General features: G+C 37.7%; 1 protein-coding gene across 1 annotated transcript in view; it reads right to left on the bottom strand.

The window, feature by feature from the left end:
• ADAMTS3 (ADAM metallopeptidase with thrombospondin type 1 motif 3) overlaps positions 1-15,169 on the bottom strand; it is a 274,684-nt gene that overhangs the window by 19,427 nt on the left and 240,088 nt on the right. Inside the window, exons 13-17 of the mRNA XM_043572504.1 lie at positions 14,070-14,245; positions 12,330-12,463; positions 10,387-10,510; positions 5,976-6,056; positions 3,862-4,025 (exon numbers count right to left, since the gene is read on the bottom strand). Coding sequence (XP_043428439.1) covers positions 3,862-4,025; positions 5,976-6,056; positions 10,387-10,510; positions 12,330-12,463; positions 14,070-14,245 — 679 coding nt within the window. The remainder of the gene's footprint in view (positions 1-3,861; positions 4,026-5,975; positions 6,057-10,386; positions 10,511-12,329; positions 12,464-14,069; positions 14,246-15,169) is intronic.

The raw sequence follows: 15,169 nt of genomic DNA, 5'->3' as shown, positions 1-15,169 counted from the left end.
TTAATAAAATTTTGATTAGTTATATTTTTGCTATGAAATTATATAACGTATGGAGCAGAAAGACAGAAATAAACCCCCATAAATTTGAAAAATTAATTTTTGACACAGATGAAAAGAAAACTTAATGGAAAAAAGAGGATTTTTTTTCAACAAATGGTACTGGAACGAGTCATTGTGGTGGCTTTAAAAATGTGTCCACAAATCCTTTGATCCTTTTTCTCTCAATGAGTGAAGTTTAATTCTTCTCCCTTTCAGTGTGGGCTGGATTCAGTGACTTGCTTCAAGCAAACAGACAACAGGAGAAGTGATGGGATGTCACTTCCAAGATTAGGTTAAAAAAGACTCTTCTGTCTTGGCTGTACTCTGTCACTTGGATCACTCATTCTAGTAGAAGCCAGCTGTCATGTGCTAAGGACACTTAAGGAGGCTATGAAGAGGCTCACGTAGTGAAGAACTCAGACCCACCAGCCACCACATGGAAACGCTTAGAGGAAATCTTCTGAGGCCTTCCAATAGCCCTGTGACAGAGCTAGGAAGCAGATGTCCCCAGTGGAGCCTTGGGGTGACTAGCCACAGCTAACAGCAACCTCATGAGATACCCTGAGCCACAACTAGCCATTTCAGCAGCCATTTTCAGCCAAATACATGGCCCACAGAAACTATGAGAGAATCAGTGTTGCTTTGTGCTTAGCTACTAAGTTTGGGGTAATTTGTTATGCAGCAATAGGTAGTATAGACTGCCATATGCAAAAATAAGAACCTAACACATCACACAAAGTTTATATAAGAATCAACTCAAAATATAAAATATAAAACTATAAAACTTCTACCAAAAAAAAGAAGAAAATACTTTAACATTGGATTAGGCAGGGAAAAAAATGTATATAGAATACCAAAATCTTGATCTATAAAAGAAAAAATAGATAAATTAGACTTCAGGAAAGTTAAAATATTTTGCTCTCAAAGACACTATTAGGAGAACAAAAAGAAACTATACATTACGAGAAAATATTTGATAAATCATATATTTTATAAAGATTTATAATATAAATCATATATTTTATATCAAGTATATGTAACAAACTCTTAAAACTCAACAAATAAAAAAAACAAAACAAAACAAAACCTACTTCAACAATGGGCAAAGGATTTGGACAGACACTTCACCAAAGAGAAATAATTTTCAAAGAGTATAAAAACACCTTGGAATTGAGTAGAATGCTTTGGCATTTTCTATAGAGAATTCAATATTTTCTATAGAGAATATAATTTTCTATAGAGAATTCAATAATATTTTCTATAGAGAATTCAATAAATATTTGCATACAGAATCCAACAGTATTTTTCAAATCAAGTAGATGTCTTCTGTTTTCATTCACGAGAGAGTAATAAGAGTTGTCTTGCTGATATCAAAAGCAATAAAACTGGGGAGGATATAGGAAGGAACTTTTTGGGGGGCACTGTATAACACAGCAAAGGATAGTGATTCCAACAAGAAGAGAAACATGCCAGGTCCCAGCTTCCTGACGGGGCCAGGTTCTGGACCCTGACGCAGGGAACAGGAGGCTAAGCCAAAATAGCAATCTCACTGAGATGAGGAGATGGAGGGTGGTGTTTGGAAATTGCAGGCAGGACACTAAAGAAGGGGCTACACAGAGGGGTGGCTCAGAAGCTGCATTAATCCTAGACTGAAGGCTGGTCTGTGCATGCCCCAGCCAAGACACCATGCCGACTACTACTGAGAGGCTGCTGTGGGGCTGGGACTAAGACAGGCAGGGCTAGCGACATAGGAGTTCTTTTATAGCTAGATGAAGAGACCTCACTAACACTTCAGGTAATCAGTTAAGGTATCAAACAGGCCATGCCATTAAAATAAGGACAAAATTGAAACAGATCAGTCCTAACAAAGCATAAACCAGGCTCCAAAAATCAGGAGAAAATGACAGCCTGAACAAAACCCAACAGCTTGTAAAGAAGGTAACATAGGGCCTCCTGGGTGGCTCAGTCAGTTAGGCATCCAACTCTTGATCTCGGCTCAGGTCGTGATCTCACAGGTCGTGAGTTAGAGCCCTGCATCGGACTCTGGGCTGACAGCATGGAGCTCGCTTGGAATTCTCTCTCCATCTCTATCTTCCCCTACCCCACTTGTGCTCTCTCTCCCTTTCTCCCTCTCTCTCTCTAACTAAACTTTCAAAAAAAGGAGGCAACATAAACCAAACACCCTACAACTTACCATCTATAATGTCCTGTGTGCACTTAAAAATTTCTCATAAGTAGGAAAATGTGACACATACTCGAGAAAAAAGCAGCCCATAGAAGCAGACAACATGAAGACATGGGACTCAAAGAAAACATTAGACATAATGGGTGAAATATATGGAAATCTCAGCATAGGAATGGAAATGATTTTTTTTGGGAAAAAAAAGGACCAAGTGGAAATTCTAGAAAAGAACACCAACTGACATGAAAAATTTACTGATGGGCTCAACAACAGATTGAAGACCACATAAGACACAGTGAACTTGAACACAGCTCAATAGCAATTATCAAATCTGAAGAACAGAGAAAAAAAAATGAGTACAGAAGGATGAACAAGGTCCAGGAACTTATGGAACAATCGTGTAAATGAGGCCTAGGAGAAGAGGAGTGAGAGATGGGGGAAAAACACACTTGTGGAATCAACCCAAATTTGGTAAAAACAAACAAACAAACAAACAAACAAACCCCCCCAAAACCATCAAACTTAGATCACCAAGATGCCTGGTGAAACCCAAGCCAGATACAGACAAAGAACATCACAAACTAAGCATACCACAGTCAAACAGCTAAACCAACAAAATGAAACAAAACAAAAGATAAGGAGAAAATCTTTAAAAGGCAGCCAGAGAAAATGGATACTTCACATACAGAGCAGCAATATGAATGAGGCTGACTTCTCATCATAGATGATGGATTGTAGAAGACAAGTGTCACATAAATGAGCCAAAGATGGCTCCTGCGTGTTGGCCCCTACTTTTGTTTCTTCGGAACAGGCTCAGACCTTTTAGCTCAGAAGCCTGCTAGCACCAAACTCAAATTTTAACACACACAGTTCTTTTAAATATAGCCCAAACAAGCACATTTGTATCCATTTTAGGCCCTGTTACTTAGCATACCCCTATGAAACCGCACTCAACATTTGCTAACTATAAATAAGACTATGGCTACAAGGACCCCAAGCTGCTGCTGCTCTATGGAGGACTCAGTACAGAGACTCCCCATTATGCTGCTGAGTGACATCGCCTAACCAGAAACACCCCCTCTCCAATCCCTTCTCTTCCAGGAGTTCCTTTGTGCATTTCTGCTGGATGGTGGCCCTGCACTCAAACCTGCTCAATGGTCAATAAAGCTTGTGCATGCTGTTTCCACCCTGTGGTCACGCCTACTTTCTTAGTGAGCCCTCCAATTCCTCGAACTCCCTCTAACAGGGTAAAAATATCCCTTCTCTCTCTCTGCCCCTCCCCTGCTCATTCTTTCCTTCTCTCTCTCTCTGTCTTAAAAAGAAAAATAAATAAAAAATTTAAAAAAAAGAAATGGTAAATATGTGGGTAAATATAAAAATCTCTCTTCTCTTTTGTCTTTGCCACATAACTGATTACTAAAAATCAGCAATCATACTACATTATTGGGTTAAAATGTACATATAATAAAATATATGACCAAGTTGCACAGAGTAGGGACAGGCAGATAAATGGAATAATATAAAAACAAGCAACTAAATATACAATGTTTAAGGTAAAAGTGTTTTCAGACCAAGTAATTATAAAACTAAAATGGACATAAATTAAACCCACTACATCATGAGTCTGTAATACCACATACCAAAACAATAACAGGATCGTGTAAAGGTCCATCTGTGTGAAGAGTTTCAATGTCATCTTCAATGTTATAATCCCATTCCACACCAAGATCAATGAAGGTCCGTGACTTGGCTTCCTCCCCTTTGCCATTCAGAATGTAGTGGCCTGTAGCCTGGTTCTTAATAGCTAAAGGAAGAAAAATGAGTAACCAGCATACATTTTATTTTATCATATTATAGTTTTGGTGATCCATAGCAAATCTATCCCCTTTTAAGCATCAAAGCAATCAAAACGAGTGTTAGTTCTGGTATGATTCCCATTCCAGTCATTAGGCATTCAAAATCCTCAAAAAGCACTCCCTCGCTAATCAAAAACAATGGCAAAACGGTTAAATGGGAGATAGAAATGGGCAAATATTCCTAGTTGAAAACACTGTCAAAAAGGTTAATGGTTTCTAACTCACTCTTCCTATATATTTCCTTAGAAAGCTGGGAATATTTTGAGAATTATGGATATTTCTATAATAATGAACATAAATCATTTATGTTAGGACAGCATATAATAGAACACCTTCTTTACTGTGTATCTCTTTCAAGTTTGTAAAAATATTTATAGATATCCAACAAAGTTGAACTAATTTTTAGGTAAATAAACAATTAGTTCTTATGTTTGTGAAATGCCAAGGCCACATCTCTACTTGTATGGCTAGAAAAAGCTGTTTATTGATGATAGAATTCTTAATGCATTACAGGTATACTATATATTATTTAAAAATGCTTTCTCTAATGGATAAAAAATAGCAAATGGGATTCTAAAGTTTGGAGGTATTTATCAGCACATAAAATAAAAGCTCATGTTACTACCATCTATTGAAAATGTGTAGAAAACATGAGCAATCTTAGTTAAATACATTTATTCCGCTTGAGCTTTCTAAAACAAGTCTGATGTTTCCAAGGAGAACAATCTGAATTCTAGGAGAAAAAATAAACAATTTGAATTATTGGAGAAAGAACTATGGTTGACTGCTAGACTATTAAGGAATCTAGCAGTGAATATAATTTAACGTTTATTTATTTTTGAGACAGAGAGAGACAGAGTATGAACAGGGGAGGGGCAGAGAGAGAGGGAGACACAGAATCTGAAACAGGCTCCAGGCTCTGAGCTGTCAGCACAGAGACCGACGCGGGGCTCGAACTCACGGACCGCGAGATCATGACCTGAGCCAAAGTCGGATGCCTAACCGACCAAGCCACCCAGGCGCCCCAAATATAATTTAAATACTAAAAAAAATTCTATGACACACCATAAAACAATTCATTTTTTTTTTAAGCCACCCATTTGAAAAAAGAAAAAGCAATTTGAGAGGCAAATTTTCATGGGATTGACAGATGCAACCTGAGTTCAGAGAGCTTCCTAGTGCTTTAATAGATCAGGGAACAAGTGGAAGTTAGGTTTACATTGGTACATAGACCTTTGAAGATAATGCCATTTTTACACGATCCTCTCATAAAGGAGGAAAAGAATCTTCTTGTGGAAATTATAAACAGCCATGCAAATGGATCTCCATGTGCCAGTCAGAAACCGGACACATAACTGGTATTAGGAAAATTTGCACTAGACTAGTAAAATTCACATGTGGTTGCTTTTCGGTAAAATAACTTAAAATGCAATAAAAGTAAGGAGAGGCATATAGTATGGCATCAACCAAAATATCAGAACAAATTTGTCAACGTATATATGGCAAATTTTTCTGATATTCTTCCTTAATTTAATGCATTTTATTAACATACTTATTTTTCTCCTCCCCTTATACAGAGAAAAAGTGCATAAAAACCTTGTTAAATAACTTTTTTTCCCCACATAAATAATGGACCAACCCAGGTCTCACCAAAAATTAGAGCTCTGTTTTTGCATATTTCTTGTTTTAAAGAAAGAATAGTGGGGAGAAATGACCAACAAAAACCATATAGTAATGCATTTATATGTAATTCTAACTCTTGCATATCTATGTATACATACACATATACGTATATATACACACGCATCTGCACACATATATATCTCTATATATATATGACTTCTTTGACATTTCTCTAAGGTCATGCTAAAGCAAAGCCAGCAGACAGGAACACTTACCAAGAATATGAGGAGAAGCCTCGTCTTCTTGGATTAACACATGTCTAGCACCAGGGGGTATATCAAACATCTTAAGGTACCCTTTGCATGTGTAGTAAATATCGGAGAAAGCAAAGAAGAAAACAAAAGCAACAACCATGGTTAGCCGAGCATGAAATTCTCACTGCTCCTGCACGCAGAAGAGGGCATCCATAAACTGACAGAAGCAGTTTCAGAAATTAACTTCAAAGCATTGGTAGTTTTTGTGACAACAGGCATGAAATTAGAGAAAACGTTTTGTTTTTTTTTTTTTTTGTAATGGTGGGGAGAAATTAATCTTGCTCCCAATCTATTAGTGATTTATCTGGTATTGGACTATGAATTGTGTCAACAACAACTCAGGTAAATACTATACTTTCCTGTGTACTTCTATGTGATTTTAGAGTTTGTTGTTATTGCAGTTAAGTTTGTTTGTTTGTTTGTTTATTTATTTATATCTGAGTATAGTTCACATACAATGTTACATTAGTTTCAGGTGTACAACACAGCGATTTATCAAGTTTATATATTATACGATTTTAGTTTTAATTTTCTAAACCACCCTGTTGAAGAGGGGCCAATTTTTGGTGAACTTGGTGGGTAAACTTCTTGAGATATTTTATCTATGTATTATTTTATTTTTTTAATTTTTTTATTAAAAAAATTTTTTTAACGTTTATTTATTTTTGAGACAGAGAGAGACAGAGCATGAATGGGGGAGGGGCAGAGAGAGAGGGAGACACAGAATCGGAAGCAGGCTCCAGGCTCTGAGCCATCAGCCCAGAGCCCAACGTGGGGCTCGAACTCACGGACCGCGAGATCGTGACCTGAGCTGAAGTCGGACGCTTAACCAACTGAGCCACCCAGGCGCCCCTAGTCTATGTATTATTTTAAAAGCCTAAGGGCAAGTATAGATAGCTAAACTTCTAATTTATGAAGTATCTTCATATTTAAAGCCTACTTTATTCTAAAGAAATTACAGAAGAAAGGGGTATCTGGGTGGCTCAGTCGGTTGAGCATCCATCTTGGTTTCAGCTCAGGTCATGATCCCAGGATCTTGGGATTGAACCCCACGTCAGACTCTGCACTGACAGCACAGAACATGCTTAGAATTCTCTCTCTCTCCCTCTGCCCCTTTCCCCAACTCATACACTCTCTCTCTCTCTAAAATAATTATAAAAACCTACTCACCTAATCAATGAGTAGCTTTCATTTTTCTTGTAATCAGTCATTAATTTTAAAGCCTTAAGTTTTATCATGGGACAGTTTTAAAATACATTTTTTAGATTTGACCAAACCATTTGGTTGGAAAATGTCTGTAAGTTATGTCATACATTGCCTTTACATGGACCTTAAACTCAATTTTCTACTCCAGAAATCATGAAATCAATAGGCTGAATGGATTGCCTTGAGTTATAAAATCATACATCAATCCTATTATTGTCAATGTCATATAAAACAAATCTTAGTATTATCACATCACATGTCCTAAAAATTATCTTAAGATGACTTAGAATTAAGATCTTAACTATAAATCAACAATAGGACAAATAGAAATCAAGATGTTGCATCTCATTTGCATCAAACAAATGAATATATGGAGATTATGCAACTAACACCCTATATTATGAAACATCCAATTTATATACTGCAGGATGAGTGACAGAAATTCAGTTATAAATTGTGTATTTATACAATCACCTATCATCAGGAAGAAATACGCTTGTCATTTCTATATGGGCAATAAATATCTACCTATGGATAGCTTTCCCCAACTTTTTCACAATATTGGTTACTGTCTTAACTCAATGGTATAGTCATTTTGGGGTTATGGTTTTCAGTACCTGAGCCTGGGTACATTCCAGTCTGTGAACTGTGCTGGGTTTGTCTGAGTATGCAATGGCCAGAAGTAACGTGCTTAAGATGCTAAGGACAGCAAAACAGCTTGATGCCATTTATGGATGCCCATCTTTCTGCAGTTTGCTACAACTTACCCAGCACATTTTTAGCTTCCCTTGTTTCAGCAAGAGAAATATTACGAGCTCCTTTGGGTAAAGTGAAGGCGCCTCTTGTCTTCCCTTAAATAGAATGTTTTTAATTAGTAAAGGTTTCACGTTGACTCAACGTCTTGCTGTTTCACTGACCGTACTAGAAGCTATATAGTAATTTTATGTGTTGAAGTCAAAATGCATTTATAATAGTTAGCTAATGCCAATAAACAGTTAGTAGTCAATGAAAGTAAGACTACATGTGAATAAGAAATGATAAAGGTGATTTGAAGTTGAATACTTGCAGATTTCATTTTCCAGCAACTTGAATTCTGTATGGCACCTCTTGCTTAAATGTTTCCCTGTTGGAAAACGTTAATTAGTCTACTGAGTGACTATGACGACATTAGTGCAAAGAAATGGATGTTAGTTTATCTTTGAACAGTTTGAATCAGTATGACTGATGAAATCTTTTCTTCACCTCTTCTGACCTTGGTTCAGAAGGCGGTAGGTTTAGCGTAATTTTTGAGGTATCTAAAAAAACATATCACTGCCTCCTACTACACATAATACAGAATGGATGATTAATGGCAAAAACTTTTTCTTTACATTAGTTCACTCTGGAAATAAAAGAATATGAATGATTTTACACCAAAAAGAATAATGTAACTGCAACAGAGAAAGCAAAATTACTTCACAATAAGATGAAGAAAATTACATGTTATTCCACCAAAACCACAATAAATGCTATAGTTTTAATTGTTTCCCTTGTTAAAATAATGTAATCAGCCAGCTATGGCAATATTTGTTTTTTAACCATTTAACCATTAAATTGTCATACCACACAGGAATATCAAAAACATCAGTAACGATGTTACTGATGTCACTTTAGGATACAGTTCACCTAACTCTGCCCGCCCGAAATATATCAAAGATCATAACTGATGTGTGTGCACTTGCCTTATGCTGCATAGTTGAGGTATAATGAGACTACAAAGAACTAAGAGAATTATTCCATTTGGATGAAGACTACCTTTCTAATACTTTCTTTACTTCTAAAAGGGAAACTGACTGACATGACAATGTGCTCAGAGTAAACCAAATTTCTTATCTTTATTTTTGCTTTGTTTTATTTTGTTTTTATCATTCTGTTAGAGACTCTACCAACTGTAGAGGGATGATGTAAGAGAAGCTTCTCAAGGAAGCACTACATCAAATTTATCTTTAAATGCTGAATTCTCAGAAACATTTTCCCATAAATGCTTACTGAATAACTGAATAATATTTATTAGCAAATAAAAAGTTTGTCAGTAATAAATGTTTGTATACAGATCTTTTATGAAAATTCCAATGAATAATTATAAAACCACTCATAATTTTGCATATTATTTGTGCTTTTTTTTTTCCATCTACTGAAATTTTACTGGATGCCTAAGCCCAGATCACTGACTCTGTAATAAACATTAAAGTTTATTTATTTTTGAGAGAGAGATTGGGAGGGGCAGAGAGAGAGAGAGAGAGAGAGGGAGACACAGAATCTGAAGCAGGCTCCAGGTTTTGAGCTGTCAGCACAGAGCCCGAAACTCAAAAACTGCAAGATCATGACCTAAGCCAAAGTCAGATGCTTAACTGACTGAGCCACCCAGGCACCCTTGTAACATAAAACATTTAGAATTATGTGAAATATGGACTCTAGATTCCTAGATTTATAAATGGGATACATTTTTTCACCTTTAAAATAAAAGCAGCAAAACTAATGAATATTTTAAAAGTTGTATTTAGAATTGTGTGTGTGTTTTTTTAACTTCCGATCAACAATTTATGTGAACAAAAAATTCAAAATAAGCATCAATTCTAGGGGTGCCTGGTTGGCTCAGTCAGTTGAGTGTCCAACTCATGATTTCAGCTCAAGTCATGATCCCAGGTTCATGGGGTAGAGCCTTGTATTGGGCCCCACATTGGGCTCCAAGCTGAGAGTGGAGCCTGCTTAAGATTTTCTCTCTCTCCCTCTCTGTCAACCTCTGCCCCTCTCCCCCACTTATGCTCTCTCTCTCTTAAAAAAAAAATCAATTCTAACAATTAGGTCTTATAAGAAACATAAAACAAAACAAGACACATATTTTAGCTAACTACTATATTTGATACTGATTTTATTTCTTCGTTATCTAAACTTAGTAGCCCATTTTTCATCATGGATGCTACGGAGTATGAATTTAATCCCAAGTGTTTGTTTTTCTTTTCTTTTCTTTTTTTTTTTTTAGTTCCTTGAAACTTAATCTGAATAAAACTAAACCAGCAGTGAATGTTTTGTTATATTTATAGGGAAATGCTACATTCCTTAAAGAAATCTCAAAAAGTACAAATCCTAGAGAAGGATAGTAAATTCATGAGAGACCTCATCTTACCAAGTTTCCTGGGGGTTCTGGTAAAGGTCCCCTTTACGGTTCGACAATGAGAATTATCTCCTCCACAGACACCACACTTATCCTCAACCTTGTTAGAACCGATTTCTTTATCACAGCCCACTTTCTGGAAAGAGAAGATGTTAAGCATGGGTAGTTTTAATGTGCCAGCTAAAGGTGAGAATCCTAGACAATGATGAAGCATTTGTTTCACTGGGACTCCACAGTGAGGCAGTCTGCACCAAGCCTTCACTCCAGCTCTCATTTCTAATGCCTCAATCTTTCGAAGAACTACTATGAAGTCAAATGACTTGTACTCTAGGTTAAATTCTACTCTAGGATCAATTCCCCCAGTCTAATGAAATATTTACCCCATTATACATAGTCATGACCATCAAACATTTATGAAGCACAGATATGGTAGGTGATGCTGAACAGACCAAAAGTAAAGATGGCGTTTATTCCCCTTGTTGCTTTCTTATTTGGAAAGATGAATAGCAAAACAGTGAGCTGTGCATTAGCATAAGCTTTACAAGCTGTTTAGGGATGTGAAACAAAACTTTATGAAGTGCTGGAGATTTTTATAGGACCCTCTGGAAGGCATTTCAAGAATGCAGAGGGATTAAAATAGAGTCATGGAAGTTGCTCATGGAAAGTGGGTTCAAAGAGCAATACTTAAGCCATATTTAAACCAATGAGGGGTGCCTGGGTGGCTCAGCTGGTTGAGTGTCCGACTTCAGCTCAGCTCATGACCTCATGACTTGTGAGTTCGAGCCCTCTGTCGGGCTCTGTGCTGACAGCTCAGAGCCTGGAGCCTGCTTCGGATTCTGTATCCCTCTCGCTCTGCCCCTCCCTTGCTCATGCTCTGTCTCTCTCTCTCTCTCTTTCTCTCTCTCTCTCAAGAAATAAAAACAAAAAAACAAAAACAAAACCCAAAAACAAACAACAACAACAACAAAAAACAATGGAAGGTTAGTGCTATAGGATAGGGGAAGAAGAGCGAATGATTTGCAAAGCACAGGCTATGAAAGGCCTCGATTATCAGGCAGAGTTTACTTTTTCACATGAATTGAACAGGGAGCCACTGAAGGTTCTGAACCGGAGCAGGATCCTTCAGTGCAGGATTATGTTATATGATATGCCACTGCGCTCATAAATTTGGAAGGAAAATGGGCAGAGAAAATGATGACCACACGTTTGATGTACCAGAAAATGTGGGAAGTGAGAGATGGATAAAACTCAGATTCTACTTTTGGGGGAAATTTTATTTCAAATGTAAAGCATCTGCATACTTGAGATTCATAAATATATCAGCATAACTGAAGTGAAAAAGAGACAGACAGGAGTAACATGTTAAGAAGGATGATTTCATATCAATTCAACTTGTGAACATGAACAAAAAAGTCAAGTGCATTTTTTTTTAAGAGTCCAAATAGGGCAAAAACCATTTTTACATCTTCACCACTTTTGTTCTGATGTGGAATTCAGTGTTTAAACTTAGAATCAATTAGAAAGGGAGAGAAAGAATTTCCATTATTTTTTAAATAAAAGATAAAATACACTTAGCATTGTATTTTTTAAAAAGGCTCTGTATCATAAAAGTAGATGCCTACCAGTGAAATACTCAAAGCAAAGGCATCGTTCATTCCCAGGTTGCTGTATTCCCAACCTAGATACATCAGAATAACTTAGAAAAGGCATCTGGCTGGAAATTAGGAAAAATACGTTTAAATCTTGATGCTGCCAATGGCCAAATTTTGGTTTGAAAAGTGAAATTTCTCCCACATTTAGTTTAGGCCTCCTCAACTAGTCCTAGAGTCTCATTTTAATGTGATTTTACAGATAAGAAAGTGTTAAAACCTTTTGGAAAGCATGCAGATGAAGGACCATAAAAGTAGAATTTCACGAAAACATATGAAGCTTCCGGGGAAGCAACTGTAACTCACCACACACTCTCCTCGAACACATATGCTGTATGGGTCTTTGTAAGAACAGTGTGTTCCATCGTGAACCAGCTGCTTCATGTACACGACATCTCCAGTCTCTCTGGATTGACAGTAAAGGTGGCATCTTTTCTTGGCTACGTAAGATGGAAGATTAAATCAGCTATTTATATAAAACGACATATTTGAACACTACAGTTACTTTATTTTTAAAATATGAAGTTCCAACATGGTTTTCTGAAAACAAAATATTGTATACATAAATAAAGAATAGCAGAAAAGGATGCATATTTGGTATACAACGAATCTAAACTGTGAAACTTGTTTATTTTATTCACTTTGAGAGAGGGAGAGAGTGTGCATGTGCATGAGAGGGGAGGTGCAAAGAGAGAGGGAGAGAGGGAATCCCAGGCAGGCTCTGCACTGTCAGCTCAGAGCCGAACGCAGGGATTGATCTCACTAACTGTGAGATCGTGACCTGAGCTGAAATCAAGAGTCTGATGCTCAACTGACTGAACCACCCAGGTGCCCCTAAACTGTGAAACTTTTGAGAGTGAACAGTGGTTGAAATAATAGTTACATAGCAACAACTGGGAGTGTCCCAGGCAAACCGGGTTGTACCAACAACCCTGGATTTTACCACAACTCTTCAACAAACTTTAATTCAGAGGGAGGCAATTTACTTTTAGTGACACTTTGAGAACTAAAAGGGTTTCTCTTCTGTCTGACCAAATGCCCTGGTATGGTCAACATCTCCTATAGGATCTCATTAATTTTAATATAATTTATGTGACTCATTTCATCGAAATAAAAAAGAATGCATCTTCTTAATGCATCGCAACTCTGAATTCCTATGTGGATGCATCTTTCCCATAAAACAGCTTATAAACTGAACTTGGCAGTGTATTATATCACATGGTTATCATGTAACTATTTTTCTTTTATCCATCCAAATATGAAGTGCGGCAAGATGTTTGTTCCCATTTGAACATTATTTAACCAAAAATTCATGGTAAGAAGTAAACAATTAAAAGGAAATTAAAAAAAAATTTTTAAGTTTATATATTTATTTTGAGAGAGAAAGAGAGAGAGAGAACAGAAGTGGGGAGGGGCAGAGAGAGAGAGGGAGAGAGAGAGTCCCAAGCAGGCTTCACGCTATCGGTGCAGAGCCCAATGAGGGGCTCGATCCCACCACGGTGAGATCATGACCTGAGTCGACATCAAGAGCCAGACATTTAACTGACTGAGCCACCTAGATACCATGAAAGGGAGTTTCTAAGTTCATTTTCTCATAACTAGTATACAGTACAAAAGTAAAAGGTTATATAAATTGGCTTTTGTTCTTAAGTAATGATCTATTTCTTGGTCCTCACTCACTTGTAAAAGAACTGTATTCTTTTTCTAGTTATTCAGCAAGGAAAGATCACACTAGTCCAGAGCATTTCCTCGTAGAGGCACTTCAGTCAAAGGAGGAAACTCAACATGTCTCCTAGGGGTTGCTTTCCACTGGTCTCTTCAGTAGCCATGGTGGGAATGCTCTTGGCCAGGAACTAGCTTGCAATTCTCACCTCTCTAAAGAAAGCCTTCCTCTTCAAAACCCAGCAGGACTTACCCCTATAAACACCAAGTTTTCTAAGTTACCAACCAGGTGCCAGGAGTCCAAGGGATTGGTGTGGGCAAGGCTTAACTTCTGAAGTTCCCATCCACACAGTGGGAAAGAGAGAGAAGGTCCACTCCACTCACAGTCAGGATGTTCGTAGGGCAGCCAGTGGTGCTTGGTGTTGTGGTATTCAAAGTGGGAGTTCCGCTGTTGGCACTGCTGTCCTCTGAAGTCCTCGAAGTGCTTCTGGCACTCTTCTGTATTACAAAGCTGGTACTCGAAGTTAACACCAGGACAGTCCTGACCGCCATTGATGGGCCTACAGAAAAAAGACAGCACTGGAAAATGCCCTTTGGCTCTGCTCCAGCAGTGGAAGCTCGCAGACTCAGTGCCTGAAGGCAGGAGGCCAGAGTTTCGGAGCTGTAGGCACAAAGTGAATGAACTCCTACTTCCTGATTTCAGTCCCTTTCTGAAAACGCCATCCTCTCCCAGTACATGTGTGTGTCAGGTACAGGGAGGGAAGATGGGGACCAAAAACTTGACTTAAATCAGCTTTTCAAACAGTCTGTTTTGGATGTATGTGTATGGTGAAAGTATATAAAGAAATATAAAAACATATGTATCTATGGTCTGAGGGAAATAGATTTTCTGCCATGCATAAAACACATAGATATAACCCAAAGAAATCTGATCACAGCTGTAGGCCTTCGTTTTCTCATATGGCAAATGCAAAAAATAATCCCATCTTTCTTAGGGGAAAATGGAGAGGACTGAATAAGTCCACATATTTAATATACTTAGAAAGAAGCATGGCTCGCGGTGAACCTTAGCTGTTCTTACAATTTTTATTGTTTTGGTGACTTCCACTAATACTTCTGCCATCCCTTCTGTGAAGACAGGTATGCCACATTTGATCTTCTTTATAAAATGGTAAACCCTAGACCAGAAAGAATGTCCTAAGGATCTGCTGAGCATGCAGGAAGGAAGGATCCAATATAGTTACTTTGAGGGAGCGAATGGATAGCTGTTTCCCCAACAGTTCCTTGGTGTTCCTTCAAGGTCTTTCTGTTGCCCTGTTCAGATGTGTTGCTCTCCTAACCCCAGAGTGTAGGAGCCCCTGTCTGGAACTACTCCCCACACTGACATGCTTCCTGCGGACAGCCTCAGTGCCCAGGCTCTCTCTGCCTCGTTCCTGAAGATTTCTAAAGAGCAACTGCTTCAAAAACCTCTAATCTTCACTCCA

Source organism: Prionailurus bengalensis, chromosome B1, assembly GCF_016509475.1.
Source record: "Prionailurus bengalensis isolate Pbe53 chromosome B1, Fcat_Pben_1.1_paternal_pri, whole genome shotgun sequence".
Lineage (NCBI taxonomy): Eukaryota > Metazoa > Chordata > Mammalia > Carnivora > Felidae > Prionailurus > Prionailurus bengalensis.
The sequence above is the reverse complement of the archived record's forward strand: the minus strand, read 5'-3'. Positions and strand labels throughout refer to the sequence as shown.